Genomic DNA, 21,904 nt, shown 5'->3' with positions numbered 1-21,904 from the left:
AAATAGAAGAGAAGGAGAGGCGGCGGTGGGTTCAATTTGGTGCCCCTCTCAAAGTGCTGCCTGGACCCACTGAGACCCATGGTAGGGCCGGCCCTGATCCGGAGGGAAGATAGCCAAGATGGGTACACTCACGGTTCCAACAGCGCTTGTTAGAAGGGGTAGCTGCCTTGTGCCCAATCAGGAAGATACCTAGAAAGTTGTGAACCCTGTGCTTTCCCTCCTCATCAGGAACCTTTCCCCGATGCTACTTCTGTCCCTACCAGATGGGGTGCCTGTCCCCACTCCACTGACTCACCATAAGCGCACCAAGCCTGGGAGCCAGGGCCTTAAATAGGCTCTGCCTGACCCAAGATGGCTGCGAGAGTCACATGGAATGACATGTAAATATTTGCTAAATATGGTCTCATCATCCAAGATGACACCAAGATGAGGGAGTATAAATGCAAAATTCCATCATTCTACTATATCTGGTGTGGGTCAGCATACCCAAGCTTCACATAAACCAAAAAATAAGAGTAAGAGACCCCTAAATAAGTAGGTTATAAATGCGACATTTGGTCACATTTAACACCCTACTTATTTAGCGGGCCTCTTACGCTATTTTTGGTTCACATGCGACAACCACATCCAACCTTCTCCAGTGACCCAGGAAACCATAGAAGACCCATGTTCCCCTTGACTTCCTCATCAACTGTACTGCCCCTCTAGACAAGCGCCACCTACAGTGCAGAAAGTAGACTACACCTTCCTACAAGATGATGGGGCCAACAAAAAAAACCTGACCAGGACACTAATGGGCTTTTTAATAAGCTATCTGCTCTTTGTTTTACTGTACTTTGCTATGCACTCCACAATTCGCCTATTCATAAAAATTGGGCCTTGTTGTGTAGATGGCAAATCCTTGTAGAGTTGGGCAGCGGGAGCTCTGTGAGTGGAGGGCAGAGTACATGCTTGAGAGCAAGGTGTAGCGGGGTGTGGCAACACACAGAGTCCAAGGTAGGCGAGACCAATGTATTGTAGAAAGGTTCAAAACAGTACAACTAGGTAGTCAAGATCGTCCGGAGCCACTTACGAACTGTAACAGCAGCCCATAGCCTTTAAAGATGCCGACAACGAGGAGCAGAATGCAGGCTGGCCACGCAAAAAGGGGAGGCTTCCTGAAGTGACTAGATGAAGTCCCTGCACTGTCCCTCCTCCCCTGGAACCTTTTCCTATCTCTAAGCACTCTCCCTGCCAGACGGGGGGGAACCACTAGCCTCTCGCCAAAAAAAAAAAAAGTACACCAAACCCAGGAGTCAAAATCTTAAATGGACTATGCCTGAACCAAGATGGCCACCAAAATCACATGGGGTGCCCAATCAGACTATCTCCCTGTAACCGAGGAAATCATAGAGGAACCTCACAACTTTTTTTTTTTTTCCCCTTCTGCATTGCTGGTTTGGTTGAGCACCACCTATAGTGAGGAATACAAACTGCACCTTTCTACATGCTTTATAACTGTGTTGGGGTTTTTTTTTTTTTTTTTTGCTTTTTTGTATGGCCGTGGTATGGCTGCACCACTAAGCTCCTGGAACCTGGGGACACTGACAGTCAAGCTAAGACAAAAAAGTCAACAGGAAAAACAAAAAAACAAAAACAAAAAAAGAAAAAGGAAAAAAAGAACAAACAAAATAAAATTTTTAAAAGTGGGCAGCCTCGATAGAGTACTTGGTCATTTTTTATGCCGTCACTTTTCTATGTTTCCGAGGGTTTCCAGGCAACCACGGAAGCAGATATAAGGCAGAAACATCTTTTGGAGAGAAGCCTTTGGTCCCATCTGAATCCATAAAAATTGTCCCAAATTAAACATCATCTAAAATTCTAGGAATGATACATTTTAATGAATTGCAATCTTTCACATTTGGGGTCTATTTATACAACATTCCTTCTGTAGATGTGACAAACATCCTGTCAGAAACCATGAAATCAGGCCGAGACAGAAGTACAGTTAGATCGCACTTGTTTAACAAAAAAAGTAAAAAGAACAAACGTAGTCAACACATAGCCAAAGTTCAGTAACCGGAATGGATAGTCAGCCAAGCCAGAAGTCAGGGATCAATGTAGTGGAACAGCAAGCAGGATCTGGAGCCAGAAGGGATGTCAGCAAAGGAGGCCGAGACAGAAGTACAGGTAAATCACACTTGTTTAATAATAAAAGTAAAAAGAACAAATGTAGTCAACACATAGCCAGAGTTCAGTAACCGGAACAGATAGTCAGACAAGCCAGAAGTCAGGGATCAATGTAGTGGAACAGCAAGCAGGATCTGGAGCCTGAAGGGATGTCAACAAAGCAAATCTTGAACAGGATCGTGGGAGATAGTCTCTGTGATGTTGACCAAGGCGAAGGCAGAGATCCTCTGGGCTGAACGGCTTAAGTAGGCAGGACTGATGAGCAAGATATGATCAACAGCTGAGTAAATGTGGAGAGATAGGCGCTGGCAATAGGCCGACAGATGAGTGGCCAGCTCTGAGAAGGAAGGGGCTGAGCCCAGCCCTGACACATCCACACAATCGGGATAGATTCTTAGCCACGGACAAACCACAAATTTTAAGCACCACATCCCTTGATTTGAATAAATACAGGAGGATTTGTGGGATGTTTAAGGTGAAAATATGATACAGTGAGCCAGAATTTTTTTTTTAATTCTTTTATTTAAACAATGATAAAAAAAATTGTCTAAAAACAATTATTGCAAGTACACAAATCATGGTTCTTATGGGTACAGCACTTTTGATGAAATTCCCAACATGTTTCGCCCACTTCCTGGGTTTCCTCAGGGGATACTCCCCACTTGAGGTACAAGCCTTCCCGGTCTTTAAGAACAGTATATACTACAATCAGTGGTAATTCAGGGAGTCTGCAGCCGTCACAGAAAACCAAGAACTACAGGTGACCATGGGGGGGGGGGGGGGCGTTCAAGGACCAGAAACAACGTTTGCAAAAACGCTCAACAGCCAGGGACGTCGACTCCCCAAAGCAGGGTATACTTGTGTCTAAAGCTGGTATCCTGCCGTGGCGTGCGTGTGTGTGCGTCCCTGGAGTTCCAGCAGCTGCTCATGCTGTTTCCTTGAAATTATAGCAGTAACTGCTTAAAGGAACACATTGCCCCCTCCGAATCTAGAAGGATTAGAGAAGCCATGGTGCTCGTTATGGTGCTCGTTATATTGAGTTTATTGCCTTACTTTTATCTTCTAGGAAGCTTACACTCGGGTCCTGATGGGGAATATTGAACTCAGTAGACTTGTGTTCCCACCACAAACGTCGGGTAAGTTCACATGGGCAATAAAAGGATCTAGCTCTTTAATATTTGTTAATTTACCTGTAATGAGGAGGTTTTGTGATGCGCCAGCCCATGGTCACATGACTTGAAGTCACGGCAGAATGACATCCTGGCACTGAGACAATGTAACCCTGCCGTTACTTTAAGTCATGTCTCCAGTCAAGGGGTAAAAAAAGAAAAAAAAAATGCTAATATATCATCACCCATGATGCCGACCTGTTTTGGAGAACATGGCCTAATGCTGGGTTTTCAGTTATGTTAACCTTTCCCACCATCTTCATTACCCTTAGTGTGGTAGAGGTTCCTAGGGGTACCTAGGCAGCCCAGCTGAAGTTCCACGTGCGCTCTCTGAGGTCCCAGCAATGCTAGAGCTGGGGGGGGGGGGGGGCTGTTTTGCTGAAATTCTGGAGCTAATTAAGGGATTTACCCTGAGGACCCAGCCTGGAGACTTCACAGGAGAAAGGTCTGGCTGATATTGGAAGGAGGTATCTATGTATCCAGATAACACCATCCTCTGCCCTACTGACACCGACCTCTGCCCCACTGACACCGACCTCTGCCCTACTAACACCGACCTCTGCCCTACTGACACCGACCTCTGCCCCACTGACACCGACCTCTGCCCTACTAACACCGCCCTCTGCCCCACTGACACCGACCTCTGCCCTACTAACACCGCCCTCTGCCCCACTGACACCGCCCTCTGCCCCACTGACACCGACCTCTGCCCCACTGACACCGACCTCTGCCCCACTGACACCGACCTCTGCCCTACTAACACCGCCCTCTGCCCCACTGACACCGACCTCTGCCCTACTAACACCGCCCTCTGCCCCACTGACACCGACCTCTGCCCTACTAACACCGCCCTCTGCCCCACTGACACCGACCTCTGCCCCACTGACACGGACCTCTGCCCCACTGACACCGACCTCTGCCCCACTGACACCGACCTCTGCCCCACTGACACCGACCTCTGCCCCACTGACACCGACCTCTGCCCCACTGACACCGACCTCTGCCCTACTGACACCGACCTCTGCCCTACTGACACCGACCTCTGCCCCACTGACACCGACCTCTGCCCCACTGACACCGACCTCTGCCCCACTGACACCGACCTCTGCTCTACTGACACCGACCTTTGCCCTACTGACACCGACCTCTGCCCTGCTGACACCGACCTCTGCCCTACTGAAACCAACCTCTGCTCTACTGACACCGACCTCTGCCCCACTGACACCGACCTCTGCCCCACTGACACCGACCTCTGCCCCACTGACACCGACCTCTGCCCCACTGACACCGTCCTCTGCTCCACTGACATCGACCTCTGCCCCACTGACACCGACCTCTGCTCCACTGACACCGACCTCTGCCCCACTGACACCGACCTCTGCTCCACTGACACCGACCTCTGCTCCACTGACACCGACCTCTGCTCCACTGACACCGACCTCTGCTCCACTGACACCGTCCTCTGCCCCACTGACACCGACCTCTGCCCCACTGACACCGACCTCTGCCCCACTGACACCGTCCTCTGCCCCACTGACACCGACCTCTGCCCCACTGACACCGTCCTCTGCTCCACTGACATCGACCTCTGCCCCACTGACACCGACCTCTGCTCCACTGACACCGACCTCTGCCCCACTGACACCGACCTCTGCTCCACTGACACCGACCTCTGCTCCACTGACACCGACCTCTGCTCCACTGACACCGACCTCTGCTCCACTGACACCGACCTCTGCCCCACTGACACCGACCTCTGCCCCACTGACACCGTCCTCTGCTCCACTGACATCGACCTCTGCCCTACTGACACCGACCTCTGCCCCACTGACACCGACCTCTGCCCCACTGACACCGACCTCTGCTCCACTGACACCGACCTCTGCCCCACTGACACCGACCTCTGCTCCACTGACACCGACCTCTGCTCCACTGACACCGACCTCTGCTCCACTGACACCGACCTCTGCTCCACTGACACCGTCCTCTGCCCCACTGACACCAACCTCTGCCCCACTGACACTGACCTCTGCCCCACAGAGTCCGACCTCTGCCCTACTGACATTGACCTCTGCGCTACTGTCTTTATGGACCTTGCTTTGTGCACTGGTGGGCAGTCATGTTGGAACAGGAAGGGGCCATCCCCAAACTGTTCCCACAAAGTTGGGAGCATGAAATTGTCCAAAATATCTTGATATACTGACACCTTAAGAGTTCCCTTCACTGGAACTAAGGGGGCCAAACCCAACCCCTGAAAAACAAACCCCCCACACCATAATCCCCCCTCCACCAAATGATTTGGACCAGTGCACAAAGCAAGATCCATAAAGACATGGATGAGTGAGTTTGGGGTGGGGGAACTTGACTGGCCTGCACAGAATCCTGACCTCAACCCAACAGAAAACCTTTGGGATGAATTAGAGGAGAGACTGCAAGCCAGACCTTCTCGTCCAACATCAGTGCCTGACTTCACAAATACTCTTCTGGAAGAATGGTCAAACATTCCCATAGACACATCTCCTAAACCTTGTGGACGGCCTTCCCAGAAGAGGTGAAGCTGTTATAGCTGCAAAGGGCCAACTCAATATTGAACCCTACGGACTAAGGCAGGTGTCCCAATACTTTTGGAAATATAGTGTATACACACACACACACACACACACACACACACACACACACACACGTGTGTTTTAAAACTTTGGGGTGCACACCTTTGCCTAAACATCTATACAACTTAATGAAGAGAAGTAGAGAGTTTCTGGTATTGGATTTCTAACAGTATTTTCGTGTTTCCGTCAGGAAGAGTCGTGGAAGCTTTTGCCAGACAAGCCCTCTGGGAGGCGGGATTGAATTATGGACACGGAACAGGACATGGAATAGGAAACTTTTTTGCGGTTCATGAGTGTAAGTCAACCAATAGAAAAGTCAGACATTTCTCTTATTTAACCACTTCAGCCCCGGACCATTTTGCTGGTCAAAGACCAGACCGCTTTTTTGCGATTCGGCACTGCGTCGCTTTAACTGACAATTGCGCGGTCGTAGTGACGTGGCTCCCAAACAAAATTGACGTCTTTTTTTCCCCACAAACAGAGATTTCTTTTGGTGGTATTTGATCACCTCTGCGGTTTTTATTTTTTGCGCTATAAACAAAAAAAGACAATTTTGAGAAAAACGCATTATTTTTTACATTTTGTTATAATAAATATCCCTCAAAAAATATATAAAAACATTTTTTCCCTCAGTTTAGGCCGATACGTATTCTTCTACATATTTTTGGTAAAAAAAAAAATCGCAATAAGCGATTATTGATTGGTTTGCGCAAAAGTTATAGCGTTTACAAAATAGGGGATAGTTTTATGGCATTTTTATTAATAATTTTTTTTTTACTAGTAATGGTGGCGATCAGCGATTTTTATTGTGACTGCGACATTGTGGGGGACACATCGGACATTTTTGACACATTTTTGGGACCATTGTCATTTATACAGCAATCAGTGCTATATACATGCAGTGATTCCTGTGTAAATGACACTGGCAGTGAAGGGGTTAACCAGTGGGTGGCAGTGTAGGGGTTAAATGTTCCTAGTGGTGTGTTTCTAACTGTGGGGGGGTTGGGCTTTCATTTAGTGAACACTGATCTCTGCTCCAATCACAGGGAGCAGAGATCAGCGTCACTAGTTGCTAGGCAGAATGGGAAAATGCTGTTTACAACAGCATTTCTCCGTTCAGCCACCCCCTGGAGACAATCGCGGGTATGCCCGCGGCGATCGAGTCCACGGGACCCGCGACCGGACTCATGGGGGTCCCAACCGGCACTCGAGCGTGCCGCGATGGCAGGGCAGCAAATTTAACCACTTGCCGCCCGCCCTATTACAAAAAGACGGTGGCAAAGTGGTTTCATAATCCTGATTGGACGTCATATGACGTGATCAGGATTATGAGCCGCTGCGCGCCCCCGGGGGCGCGCATCACGGCGATCGTTGTTGCGGGGTGTCAGTCTGACACCCGGCAACTACGATCTCGGTAAAGAGTCTCCGACGGAGACTCTTTACCACGTGATCAGCCGTGTCCAATCACGGCTGATCACAGTGTAAATAGGAAGAGCCGGTGATCGGCTTTTCCTCACTCGCGTCTGTCAGACGTGAGTAGAGGAGAGCCGATCGGCTGCTCCTCTGACAGGGGGGGTCTGTGCTGATCGATTATCAGCACAGCCCCCCCGAGGATGCCCACACTGGACCACCAGGGATGCCACCAGACCACCAGGGATGCCCAGGATAAGGTATGCCACCCTAGACCACCAGGGATTCCAGTCAGTGCCACAATGAATGCCAATCAGTGCCCATAATGGATGCCAATCAGTGCCCACAATGGGCATCACTGATTGGCATGCATTATTGTTTTGCACTGACTGGCATCCATTAGTACAGTATATTATAATACAATGCCGCCTATCAGTTCCCATCCGTGCCGCCTATCAGTGCCCATCCATGCCACCTATCAGTGCCCATCCATGCCCACCTGTGCCGCCTACCCATGCTCACCTGTGCCGCCTACCCATGCCCACCTGTGCCACCTATCCATGCCCATCCATGCCGCCCATCCATGCCAGCTATCAGTGCCAATTTGTGCCACCTATCAGTGCCCATCCGTGTCGCCCATCAGTGCCACCCATCAGTGCCGCCTATCAGTGCCCATCAGTGCCGCCTATCAGTGCCACTTCATTGGTGCCACCTCATCGGTGCCGCCTTATCAGTGCCCATCAGTGTATCCCCATCAGTGCCCATCAGTGAAGGAGAAAATTTACTTATTTGCAAAGTTTTGAAACTGAAACCAAAAAAAAAAATTTTTTTTTCTAAATTTTCGGTATTTTTTTATTTGTTTAGCAAAAAATAAAAACCGTAGGGGTGATCAAATACCACCAAAAGAAAGCTCTATTTGTGGGGAAAAAATTATAAAAATCTCATTTGGGTACAGTGTAGCACGACTGCGCAATTGTCATTCAAAGTGCGACAGCCCATTTGCCTGCCCGTGCCATTCTGCCGACGTACATCGGCGTGTGCCGGTCGGCAACCGGTTAACCACTTGATGACCCGGCCTATTCTGACACTTGTTTGTTTATAGAATAAAACGATGGTCCTTGCAAATTTTTTTTGTCACGCAGTATTTGTGCGGCGGTTTTTCAAACTCAATTTTTGGGGAAAAAAATTTACATTTTTTTAATGAATTTTAATGTAAGGAAAAATACAAATTTATAATTCAGTTTTGTGGTAAAATATAAAAGATGGGGTTACGCCGAGTAAATAGACACCCAACACGTCAAGCTTTAAAATTGCGCCCGCTCATGGAATGGCAACAAACTGCGATACATTAAAACCTCCATAGGCGACGCGTTAAACATTTTTACAGGTTACCAGTTTAGAGTCGCAGAGGAGGTCTAGAACTAGAACTATTGCTCTCGCGATAACCACCACATGTGTTTTTCATATGCACGCGCGACCGATGTGTAGCCAAGTCCCGGGTCCCCGTTTGGTCTAATGAGAACCTCCAGAGTTAGGGAGAGCTGCCATCATTCTGTGTAGGGTGGGTTAGGAGGCATGGTGGGTGTAATGCAAAGGTAGAGTCATGGGCGCCAGACACTTCTTGAATGCAAAGAGATATGTTGTCTCTTAAACAGAACAGTGGGAGAGAGGGTTTAGGGCCAGGCAGTGCCGGGACAAGATCATCCATTGCCCAGGGCAAAAGATGCCAAACTGCGCCCCCCTCCACTTTCTTTTAGGGTTTAGGGTGCCCCCATCTCTGCAATAAACCATTGTGCCCAGGGCAGCCGCCCCTCCTGCCCACCCCTTGTCCCGGCCCTGGGGCCAGGACACCTTTTAGTAGTTGCAATGTTAATTGGCAGACTCAGAGACTTCTATAGGTAGACAGCCATGCAGGGAAAGGCACCCAGCCGGACACCACATCTGCATGTGTAGACACGCCGTCTCCTATGGCATCGATCTTGAACAGATCCCAATAAACATGTTCTGGTGCGAACTGAACCGGGTGGTGGGGGGGGGGGGGGGGGGGGGCGGCATCCCTACTCAGGCTTTAGGGTTCTGTGCATGCACATTTTTAGTTTTATATATTTTTGTTCCATTGGTTGGACTCCATAGGCATCAATGGACTAACTATTCTTTGGTGAAGGCCCTTTTCTGTTCCAGCATGACTGTGCCCCTGTACACCAAGCCAGCTCCATAAAGACATGGGTTGATGAGTTTGGTGTGGGGGAACTTGAGTGGCCTTCATGGAGTCCTGCCATCAACCCGATAGAACACCTGAGGAAACGTCCATTGCAAGCCAGGTCTTCTCATCCAACATCAGTACCTGACCTCACAAATGTTCTTCAGGAGGGCTCAAGTTTCCACAGACACTCTCCAAATCTTGGAACCTCTTCTCAGAAGAGTGGGGGGTGCAGGCGATTAGGAGAGGCACATAAAGTCACCTCTAGGGGTAGCTTGTCTTAAAACGTTTCCCCAAGACGTGGGCACCAGTATGTCCGGCGACAACGTCTCATGGCCCAGGTCATGTCTATAGCCATTCTTAGCTTCGCAAAAGTACAATATGGAAATGATTGTCTACAGTCTATCGTTATTTCCTTTCTCCAGGGCCGGTGGGATTTCAGTCCAGCAATATCGCTCTGACCAAAGGAATGTTCTCATCAATCGGTATTTTTTGCATTTTAATGTCTTATTTCATTAAACAAAAGTCTCATCTGTGATGGCTAGAAAGCAACGAGACACCCAGACTCACATAGTTGTTACTCTTACATAAAATCTAATTGGATTTCAAACGTTGCCTTTCAACCTTTAGTAGACTTTATTTGGTTGCTGTGCACAAGCCTCTCTGCAGCTCAGAGGTAGAAACTTTGCCATCAACAGCTCTGCAGTAGCCATACTCTAGGCCTGAATTCAACTGCTCCAATTTTTTAGCACCAGTTTTTATTGACATTTTTGTAGTTTAATGTCAATGAATAAATAATACAATATATATATTACAGGTACTTATATAGAGCCATCAATTTACCCAACGCTTTATGTATATATTATTTGTTCACTTCAGTCCCTTCCCTTAAAAAAACTTACAATCTAAGGCCCCTAACTCACATTCATACAAACTAGGGCCAGTGCTAGCTTAATAGCATAATGGGCCCCTAAGCAAAGTAATGCATTGGGACCCCTATCAGCCTGCATCAGATGTCTCCATCAGAGTGCTCCCCTACATCAGATGTCCCATCACAGTGCCCCCTTACATCAGAGGTCTCCATCACAGTGCCCCCTTACATTAGATGTCTCCATCACAGTGCCCCCTTACCTCAGATGTCCCCATCACAGTGCCCCCTTACATCAGATGTCTCCATCACAGTGCCCCCTTACATCAGATGTCTCCATCACAGTGCCCCCTTACATCAGATGTCTCCATCACAGTGCCCCCTTACATCAGATGTCTCCATCACAGTGCCCCCTTACATCAGATGTCTCCATCACAGTGCCCCCTTACATCAGATGTCTCCATCACAGTGCCCCCTTACATCAGATGTCCCCATCACAGTGCCCCCTTACCTCAGATGTCCCCATCACAGTGCCCCCTTACATCAGATGTCCCCATCACAGTGCCCCCTTACATCAGATGTCTCCATCACAGTGCCCCCTTACATCAGATGTCTCCATCACAGTGCCCCCTTACATCAGATGTCTCCATCACAGTGCTCCCTTACATCAGATGTCCTCATCACAGTGCTCCCCTTACATCAGATGTCTCCATCACAGTGCCCCCTTACATCAGATGTCTCCATCACAGTGCCCCCTTACATCAGATGTCTCCATCACAGTGCCCCCTTACATCAGATGTCTCCATCACAGTGCCCCCTTACATCAGATGTCCCCATCACAGTGCCCCCTTACATCAGATGTCTCCATCACAGTGCTCCCCTACATCAGATGTCCTCATCACAGTGCCCCCTTACATCAGATGTCTCCATCACAGTGCCCCCTTACATCAGATGTCTCCATCACAGTGCCCCCTTACATCAGATGTCCCCATCACAGTGCCCCCTTACCTCAGATGTCCCCATCACAGTGCCCCCTTACATCAGATGTCCCCATCACAGTGTCCCCTTACATCAGATGTCTCCATCACAGTGCTCCCCTACATCAGATGTCCTCATCACAGTGCCCCCTTACATCAGATGTCTCCATCACAGTGCTCCCCTTACATCAGATGTCTCCATCACAGTGCTCCCCTTACATCAGATGTCCCCATTACAGTGCCCCCTTACATCAGATGTCCCCATCACAGTGCCCCCTTACATCAGATGTCCCCATCACAGTGCCCCCTTACATCAGATGTCTCCATCACAGTGCCCCCTTACATCAGATGTCTCCATCACAGTGCCCCCTTACATCAGATGTCTCCATCACAGTGCCCCCTTACATCAGATGTCTCCATCACAGTGCCCCCTTACATCAGATGTCTCCATCACAGTGCCCCCTTACATCAGATGTCCCCATCACAGTGCCCCCTTACCTCAGATGTCCCCATCACAGTGCCCCCTTACATCAGATGTCCCCATCACAGTGCCCCCTTACATCAGATGTCTCCATCACAGTGCTCCCCTACATCAGATGTCCTCATCACAGTGCCCCCTTACATCAGATGTCTCCATCACAGTGCTCCCCTTACATCAGATGTCTCCATCACAGTGCTCCCCTTACATCAGATGTCCCCATTACAGTGCCCCCTTACATCAGATGTCCCCATCACAGTGCCCCCTTACATCAGATGTCCCCATCACAGTGCCCCCTTACATCAGATGTCTCCATCACAGTGCCCCCTTACATCAGATGTCTCCATCACAGTGCCCCCTTACATCAGATGTCTCCATCACAGTGCCCCCTTACATCAGATGTCTCCATCACAGTGCCCCCTTACATCAGATGTCTCCATCACAGTGCCCCCTTACATCAGATGTCCCCATCACAGTGCCCCCTTACCTCAGATGTCCCCATCACAGTGCCCCCTTACATCAGATGTCCCCATCACAGTGCCCCCTTACATCAGATGTCTCCATCACAGTGCTCCCCTACATCAGATGTCCTCATCACAGTGCCCCCTTACATCAGATGTCTCCATCACAGTGCTCCCTTACATCAGATGTCTCCATCACAGTGCTCCCCTTACATCAGATGTCCCCATTACAGTGCCCCCTTACATCAGATGTCCCCATCACAGTGCCCCCTTACATCAGATGTCCCCATCACAGTGCCCCCTTACATCAGATGTCTCCATCACAGTGCCCCCTTACATCAGATGTCCCCATCACAGTGCTCCCCTACATCAGATGTCCTCATCACAGTGCCCCCTTACATCAGATGTCTCCAACACAGTGCTCCCCTTACATCAGATGTCTCCATCACAGTGCTCCCCTTACATCAGATGTCCCCATTACAGTGCCCCTTACATCAGATGTCCCCATCACAGTGCCCCCTTACATCAGATGTGCCCATCACAGTGCTCCCCTACATCAGATGTCCTCATCACAGTGCTCCCCTTACATCAGATGTCTCCATCACAGTGCTCCCCTTACATCAGATGTCTCCATCACAGTGCTCCCCTTACATCAGATGTCCCCATTACAGTGCCCCCTTACATCAGATGTCCCCATCACAGTGCCCCCTTACATCAGATGTCCCCATCACAGTGCCCCCTTACATCAGATGTCTCCATCACAGTGCCCCCTTACATCAGATGTCCCCATCACAGTGCTCCCCTTTACATCAGATGTCTCCAACACAGTGCTCCCCTTACATCAGATGTCTCCATCACAGTGCTCCCCTTACATCAGATGTCCCCATTACAGTGCTCCCCTTACATCAGATGTCTCCATCACAGTGCTCCCCTTACATCAGATGTCCCCATTACAGTGCCCCCTTACATCAGATGTCCCCATCACAGTGCCCCCTTACATCAGATGTGCCCATCACAGTGCTCCCCTACATCAGATGTCCCCAACACAGTGCCCCCTTACATCAGATGTCCCCATCACAGTGCTCCCCTTACATCAGATGTCCCCATCACAGTGCCCCCTTACATCAGATGTCCCCATCACAGTGCTCCCCTTACATCAGATGTCCCCATCACAGTGCTCCCCTTACATCAGATGTCCCCATCACAGTGCCCCCTTACATCAGATGTCTCCATCACAGTGCCCCCTTACATCAGATGTCTCCATCACAGTGCTCCCCTACATCAGATGTCCCCAACACAGTGCTCCCCTTACATCAGATGTCCCCATCACAGTGCTCCCCTTACATCAGATGTCCCCATCACAGTGCCCCCTTACATCAGATGTCCCCATCACAGTGCCCCCTTACATCAGATGTCTCCATCACAGTGCCCCCTTACATCAGATGTCCCCATAAATCCAGTTCTCCTATCTCAGATCCCCCATACATCAAGTGTCCCCATCAGTCTTCCCTCACATCAGGATGTCCCCATTGCAGTGTCCCCATCCATCAGAGCTGTGCCTCTTCCCTTCCCCCCTCCCTTGTAATCACAGTCCACAAATGCTGTTCCCATCTGCAATGAAAGCAGCTCCTCCTTTCTCCCCCATGTTGAGACTGAGGCTAGTTCTAAGTCTCAGTGCCCCCTGCAGGAGGTAGAAGGAAGCTGACTCCTTTCTCCAGCAGAAGCCAGCCACTGCTCCTTCTAACAGGAGTGACACTGCAGTTACTCCTATCGAAGAAGAGCGGCCAAATTGCCAGTGTGCGCCCCCCCTCAACACAACACACCCCCCCTCCCCCGTTTCTGGCCCTGAGAAAGGGTCCCCCCATGAACCTGGGGCCCCTGAGCAGTGCCTAGGTGTGCCCATTCATTAAGACGGCCCTGACCAGGGCTAATTTAGACAAGACAAGAGCAAATAAACCTACCAGCATGACTTTATAGTGTGAGTGTGTGTGTGTGTGTGTGTGTGTGTGTGTATATTAATATTATTATTATTATTATTATTATTATAATACAGGATTTATATAGCGCCAACAGTTTACGCAGCTCTTTACAATATAAAAGGTAGAAAATACAGTTATAATACAATACTGTACAAGATGATTAAGAGGACCCAGAAGAGCTTACAATCTAATATTAATATATACACACACACATATATACATTTATATCAGTCAATGATAGTATAGAAGTACTGAGGTTATGGTTATGTTCAGAAAAGTTTTGAAGACACATCTTGACCCTTTTATGTTCTTTATGATTCCCTCTCTAGAACCGGGCTACTACCACGACGGATATTTCGGTATTCGGCTTGAGGATATTGTCCTGGTGGTGGAGGCAGATACTAAGGTCATCTTTTGTTTTATAGATAATTTAGGTCTAATGTGATGTTGGCTTTGCAACAAAAAATGCGGGTAAAAATGAAAAGAGAATTACATTTTGCAAGAATTTTAAGATCTAGGGGTGCTTTTTAATGCATTTCCTGCATTAAGGTAACCCCCCCCCCCAGTATTCATCCTTCCCCCCCCCCCCACCATACACTTACCTTACACCTGTCATGATCTATCCCTGTCTCTGTTGGAAGCCCAGCTCTCCTCTCTTCTTTAATTCACAGGCTTCATTGAGAGCAGCAGGAGCCATATCTAGCGAGGAGTGGGTGGGAGGCTGGCCGAGTTGCGCTGTGTGTGTGTCTATTGATGCACACAGCCCAGCTTGGAAGTATGGCCCTACAAGTGCCCCATATCACAAATTAAACATTTTATTTTGTTTTCTATTTAATGCATAGACAAATCTATAGATAAAAAAAAAAAAGACAGTGAAAAAGTGATTTTTTTTTTCTGTTTTGATCAGTGTTAGGTTTTTAAAAAGTAGTTTTGCTACAAATTAAGTATGCAATTTATTCTACAATATTACCTGTTTAAAATAACACTAACATAATGTTTCTGGTACAAAGCATGGCAGAGTTATTGCAAATTTAGAAAAAAAAAAATTTTTTTGCATATTTTTTGTAAGGCTCGGTTCACACAGGAGGCAGCACGACGCGGCACGACTTGCCGCGCCGCGACCTGACAAGTCGCCCCCATTCTGTACTACGGAACCGTTCTAAGAGGAGCAACTCGAGTCGCTCCGACTTAGAAAAAAGGTTCCTTTACTACTTTTGGGCGACTTGCATTGACTTCTATACAGAAGTCATTTGCAAGTCGCCGCTGAGGTCGTGGCAGGTCCGGCGCGGCAAGTCGTGTCGCCCCCTGTGTGAACCGAGCCTTATGCAATACACAAAAAATATGCACAAAAAAAAAAACAACTAACAAACAAAATGAATGAAAAAAAAATAATAATAATCTTGGTAAAAAAAATAGAACTAAAAAAAGAAATAAGCAGGAAAATAATAGCTAAAGGGAGAAGGGGGAAGAAGGAGTTAATTAGGGCTGATTAGGGTTAACTGTATGTTAAATAGGAATACATTTTATGTAGAAATCTTTTTAACTTGTCAGGTTTCTTTAGCTTATGTCATATGCAGATCAAAGGTCATACTTGTGAAACTACATATGAATGAAATAATAAATACAATGAAATGATACATTGTATTTACTCTCTGGCAACACTTGCAGTCTGTGTCTTGTCTGGAAGAACTGAACGCTTTCCCTCTTTTCTGCAGTACACGTTTGGAGGGCAGAAATATCTGACCTTTGAGACGGTGACATTGGTGCCGTATGACCGAAATCTGATCGACGTCGATATTATGACCGAGGCGCAGGTGAGTTTTTTTTTACTTTTTTCTAGGAATCGCAGCTTCTGTCATTTCAAAATAAAGGAAAAAATAACTCCATTCCACCAATGAGAGAAGTGACTTAAACTGGTGTACTTTATATGTTTATCAATTAACCTCCCTGGCGGTATGATTCAGTCTGGAATTAGGTGCTGAAAGCGGTACAATTATTTTGCACGAAAATCTGGCTTTTATTTTGTAGTCCTGTAATTCTTAGTAATAACGCTCTTAAATCTGTTCAAACCAGAGTCTAGCGGACATCCTGGGTATGATAAAGTTTATAATATAATAAAGAATAATAAAAAATATTCAATAATGTAATAAAATCCTAAAACACTGAAAAATTGACACTTTTTGGTTGCTATGGACAATCTCCAAATTCCAGGCAGTAAAAAACAGTATTTATAATATAAAAGTGCATGCAGGGCACTGCACAGACCACTAGGGACAAAGGGGGGGTGTATTTTTTACTACAGCACTGTAATCTGTAAGATTACAGTGCTGTGTGTGTTTTGTGTGTTTTAACTTTTTTTTGAATTTGCCGCCGTTCTCCGCTCCCGTGTGCCGTAACGCCGCAGGGAACGGAGCTCGGCGGCATTCGGCACTGTGAATCGAGCGGAGGACAGCTCGATCGCACAGCGCGGCGGACATCGCTGGATCCAGGGGACAAGGTAAGTAACGATCCCTGTGTCCTCCCCTGCATCGAGCGAAGCCATCCCGAGTCTGGCTCGGGGTTACCGCTCCTGTCAGTATATTCCTACCCCGAGCCAGACTCGGGATTACCGCTAGGGGGGTTAATGCAAAAATACTACCTACTATTTTGTAATGTGTATGTTTAATATAAAAAAAAAAAATGTTTTATATATATATATACAGTGCCTTGCGAAAGTATTCGGCCCCCTTGAACTTTTCAACCTTTTGCCACATTTCAGGCTTCAAACATAAAGATATAAAATTTTAATTTTTTGTGAAGAATCACCAACAAGTGGGACACAATTGTGAAGTGGAACGAAATCTATTGGATAATTTAAACTTTTTTAGCAAATAAAAAACTGAAAAGTGGGGCGTGCAAAATGATTCGGCCCCCTTTACTTTCAGTGCAGCAAACTCACTCCAGAAGTTCAGCGAGGATCTCTGAATGATCCAATGTTGTCCTAAATGACTGATGGTGATAAATAGAATCCACCTGTGTGTAATCAAGTCTCTGTATAAATGCACCTGCTCTGTGATAGTCTCAGGGTTCTGTTGAAAGCGCAGAGAGCATCATGAAGACCAAGGAACACACCAGGCAGGTCCGTAATACTGTTGTGGAGAAGTTTAAAGCCGGATTTGGATACAAAAAGATTTGCCAAGCTTTAAACATCCCAAGGAGCACTGTGCAAGCCATCATTTTGAATTGGAAGGAGTATCAGACCACTGCAAATCTACCAAGACCTGGCCGCCCCTCTAAACTTTCAGCTCAGACAAGGAGAAGACTGATCAGAGATGCAGCCAAGAGGCCCATGATCACTCTGGATGAACTGCAGAGGACTACAGCTGAGGTGGGAGAGTCTGTCCATAGGACAACAATCAGTCGTACACTGCACAAATCTGCCCTTTATGGAAGAGTGGCAAGAAGAAAGCCATTTCTCAAAGATATCCATAAAAAGTCTCGTCTAAAGTTTGCCACAAGCCACCTGGGAGACACACCAAACATGTGGAAGAAGGTGCTCTGGTCACATGAAACCAAAATCCAACTTTTTGCCCACAATGCAAAACGATATGTTTGGCGTAAAAGCAACACAGCTCATCACCCTCAACACACCATCCCCACTGTCACACATGGTGGTGGCAGCATCATAGTTTGGGCCTGCTTTTCTTCAGCAGGGACAGGGAAGATGGTTAAAATTGAGGGGAAGATGGATGCAGCCAAATACAGGACCATTCTGGATGAAAACCTGTTGGAGTCTGCAAAAGACCTGAAACTGGGACGGAGATTTATCTTCCAACAAGACAATGATCCCAAACATACAGCAAAATCTACAAAGGAATGGTTCACAAATAAACGTATCCAGTTGTTAGAATGGCCAAGTCAAAGTCCAGACCTGAATCCAATCGAGAATCTGTGGAACGAGCTGAAAACTGCTGTTCACAAACGCTCTCCATCCAACCTCACTGAGCTCCAGCTGTTTTGCAAGGAAGAATGGGCAAGAATTTCAGTCTCTCGATGTGCAAAACTGATAGAGACACCCCAAGCGACTTGCAGCTGTAATCGCAGCAAAAGGTGGCTCTACAAAGTATTAACGCAAGGGGGCCCAATCATTTTGCACGCACCACTTTTTCATTTTTCTATTAGTTAAAAAAGTTTAAAAAATCCAATAGATTTCATTCCACTTCACAATTGTGTCCCACTTGTTGGTGATTCTTCACAAAAAATAAACATTTTATATCTTTATGTTTGAAGCCTGAAATGTGGCAAAAGGTTGAAAAGTTCAAGGGGGCCGAATACTTTCGCAAGGCACTGTATATATATATATATTTATTGCCTTGAAAAATTATTCATACCCTTTGACATTCCCCACATATTGTCAGGTTACATCCAAAAACGTAAATGTCTTTTATTGGGATTTTATGTGATGGACCAACACAAAGTGTCACATAATTGTGAAGTGGAAGGAAAATGATAAATGATACAAATAAATGTGTGAAAAGTGTGGGGGGGAGGGGCATTTGTATGGCGCCCCCCGGAGTCAATACTTTGTAGAACCCCCTTTCTCTACAAGTCTTTTTGGGGGTGTCTCTACCAGCTTTGCACATCTAGAGAGGACATTTCTGCCCATTCTTCTTCTTTGTAAAATATCTCAAGCTCTGTCAGATTGGATGGAGAGCGTCTGTGATCAGCAATTTTTAAGTCTTGCCACAGATTCTCAATGGGATTTAGGTCTGGACTGTGACTGGGCCATTCTAACACATGAATATGCTTTGTAGCTCTGGCTGGATGTTTCGGGTCGTTGTCCTGCTGGAAGGTGAACCTCCCCCCCGGGCTCAAGTCTTTTGCAGACTCGAGTGACTTGTATAGCACTACCTATGTGAACTGAATCGCCTCAGGGCGCTTTCTTGCCACCAGAGTCCATCTGTGGCTTGTGTGGTCCTTTACTCTGAAAGGTCCTGACACGCTTACAAACACATACAACATTGACACACAGATACACATATTAAGGCCAATTTTTTAATTTTTTTTCAACAAGGTCTAATTAACCTACCAGCATGTCTTTGGAGTGTGGGGGGAAAGCGGAGTACCCGGAGGAAACCCACGCAGGCACAGGGAGAACATGCAAACTCCAGGCAGATAGTGTCGTGGTCAGGATTTGAACCAGCGACCCCATTGCTGCTAGGTGAAAGTGCTAACCACTACACCACTGTGCTGCCCCCTGTGACCAGCTTCCCTGTCCCTGCTGAAGAAAACCATCCCCACCACATGATGCTGCCACCACCATGTCTCACGGTGGGGATGGTGTGTTCGGGGGATGGGCGGTGTTAGTTTTCCCCACACATAGCGTTTTGCTTTTAGGCCAAAAAGTAGAATTTTGGTCTCCTCTGACCAGATCAGGGGCGGATCCAGGGGGGGGGCAACAGAACAATTGCTCCCCCCGAGAAAATATTGCTGACTGTGAGGCTGAGAGCGCCCCGAGAATTCAGAGCCACGGTCGGGATAACTCACAGCCATTCTGAACATTAGGAATTACTGCTCATACGCTGGGGACTGCACTCTCCGCCCCCTGTACCTCCCCCAGCAGTTTTCCAAACTCTCTCCTGTAAGCTGTTGCTTGAGTGGGAGGGAAGGGGATGTGCCTGACCCCTGGAAGAGGGAGGTGTGAAGCCGAGCAGAGGGAGCCGAGTGACTGAACTTCCTGGAAAGGTGAGCTCAGCTAGAAGCATATGGGGGATTTGTTTACAGACACCTCTATGATGATTCTGCCGAGTTACTGCAGCTTAGCATAGAGGATCTGTTAGCTGACAAATGGGATTGCATCTTTTCATGTGGCACAGTCAGAAATTGTGCCCTCCTGATCCCCTCATTGTGTGCCTTCCTGATCCCTTCAGTGTGTGCCCTCCTGATCCCTTCAGTATGTGCCCTCCTGATCCCTTCAGTGTGTGCCCTCCTGATCCCCTCATTGTGTGCCTTCCTGATCCCCTCATTGTGTGCCCTCCTGATCCCTTCAGTATATGCCCTCCTGATCCCTTCAGTGTGTGCCCTCCTGATCCCCCCAGTGTGTGCCCTCCTGATCCCCCCAGTGTGTGCCCTCCTGATCCCCCCCCCCAGTGTGTGCCCTCCTGATCCCTTCAGTGTGTGCCCTCCTGATCCCTTCAGTGTGTGCCCTCCTGATCCCCTCATTGTGTGCCCTCCTGATCCCCTCATTGTGTGCCCTCCTGATCCCCCCAGTGTGTGCCCTCCTGATCCCCTCATTGTGTGCCTTCCTGATCCCTTTAGTGTGTGCCCTCCTGATCACCTCATTGTGTGCCCTGATCCCTTCAGTGTGTGCCCTCCTGATCCCCTCAGTGTGTGCCCTCCTGATCCCCTCATTGTGTGCCCTCCTGATCCCTTCAGTGTGTGCCCTCCTGATCCCTTCAGTGTGTGCCCTCCTGATCCCTTCAGTGTGTGCCCTCCTGATCCCTTCAGTGTGTGCCCTCCTGATCCCTTCAGTGTGTCCCCTCATTGTGTGCCCTCATGATCCCCACAGTATGTGCCCTCCTGATCCCCTCATTGTGTGCCCTCCTGATCCCCTCAGTGTGTGCCCTCCTGATCCCCTCAGTGTGTGCCCTCCTGATCCCTTCAGTATGTGCCCTCCTGATCCCCTCAGTGTGTGCCCTCCTGATCCCCTCAGTGTGTGCCCTCCTGATCCCCTCAGTGTGTGCCCTCCTGATCCCCTCGGTGTGTGCCCTCCCGTTCCCCTTGGTGCGTGCCCTCCTGATCCCTTCATTGTGTGCCCTCCTGATCCCTTCATTGTGTGCCCTCCTGATCCCTTCAGTGTGTGCCCTCCTGATACCCTCAGTGTGTGCCCTCCTGATCCCCTTCAGTGTGTGCCCTCCTGATCCCCTTCAGTGTGTGCCCTCCTGATCCCCTCAGTGTGTGCCCTCCTGATCCCCTCGGTGTGTGCCCTCCCGTTCCCCTTGGTGCGTGCCCTCCTGATCCCTTCATTGTGTGCCCTCCTGATCCCTTCATTGTGTGCCCTCCTGATCCCTTCAGTGTGTGCCCTCCTGATACCCTCAGTGTGTGCCCTCCTGATCCCCTTCAGTGTGTGCCCTCCTGATCCCCTTCAGTGTGTGCCCTCCTGATCCCCTCGGTGTGTGCCCTCCTGATCCCCTCAGTGTGTGCCCTCCTGATCCCCTCAGTGTGTGCCCTCCTGATCCCCTCAGTGTGTGCCCTCCTGATCCCTTCAGTGTGTGCCCTCCTGATCCCCTTGGTGTGTGCCCTCCTGATCCCTTCAGTGTGTGCTCTCCTTATCCCCTCAGTGTGTGCCCTCCTGATTCCCCCCCCCCCCCAGTGTGTGCCCTCCTGATTCCTCCCCCCCAGTGTATGCCCTCCCGATATTCCCCCCCCCCCAGTGTGTTCCCTCCTGATTTCCCCCCCAGTGTGTGCCCTCCTGACCCCCCCCCCCAGTGTGTGCCCTCCTGACCCCCCCCCCAGTGTGTGCCCTCCTGATTCCCCCCCCAGTGTGTGCCCTCCTGATTCCCCCCCAGTGTGTGCCCTCCTGACCCCATACTGTGCCATCCTGAC

The 21,904-nt window shown here is 48.6% G+C and overlaps 1 protein-coding gene across 1 annotated transcript in view; it reads left to right on the top strand.

The window, feature by feature from the left end:
- XPNPEP2 (X-prolyl aminopeptidase 2) overlaps positions 1-21,904 on the top strand; it is a 111,950-nt gene that overhangs the window by 87,411 nt on the left and 2,635 nt on the right. The window contains exons 16-20 of the mRNA XM_077485375.1: positions 3,236-3,305; positions 6,138-6,242; positions 9,983-10,042; positions 14,650-14,726; positions 16,036-16,134. Of these exons, the coding sequence (XP_077341501.1) occupies positions 3,236-3,305; positions 6,138-6,242; positions 9,983-10,042; positions 14,650-14,726; positions 16,036-16,134 (411 nt within the window). The remainder of the gene's footprint in view (positions 1-3,235; positions 3,306-6,137; positions 6,243-9,982; positions 10,043-14,649; positions 14,727-16,035; positions 16,135-21,904) is intronic.

This window comes from Lithobates pipiens, unplaced genomic scaffold (assembly GCF_037356315.1).
Source record: "Lithobates pipiens isolate NorthernLeopardFrog02 unplaced genomic scaffold, aLitPip1_a1.2 Scaffold_1, whole genome shotgun sequence".
In the NCBI taxonomy this organism is placed as follows: Eukaryota; Metazoa; Chordata; class Amphibia; order Anura; family Ranidae; genus Lithobates; species Lithobates pipiens.
Note: the sequence above shows the minus strand (reverse complement) of the source record. Positions and strands in the feature narration are given on the sequence as shown.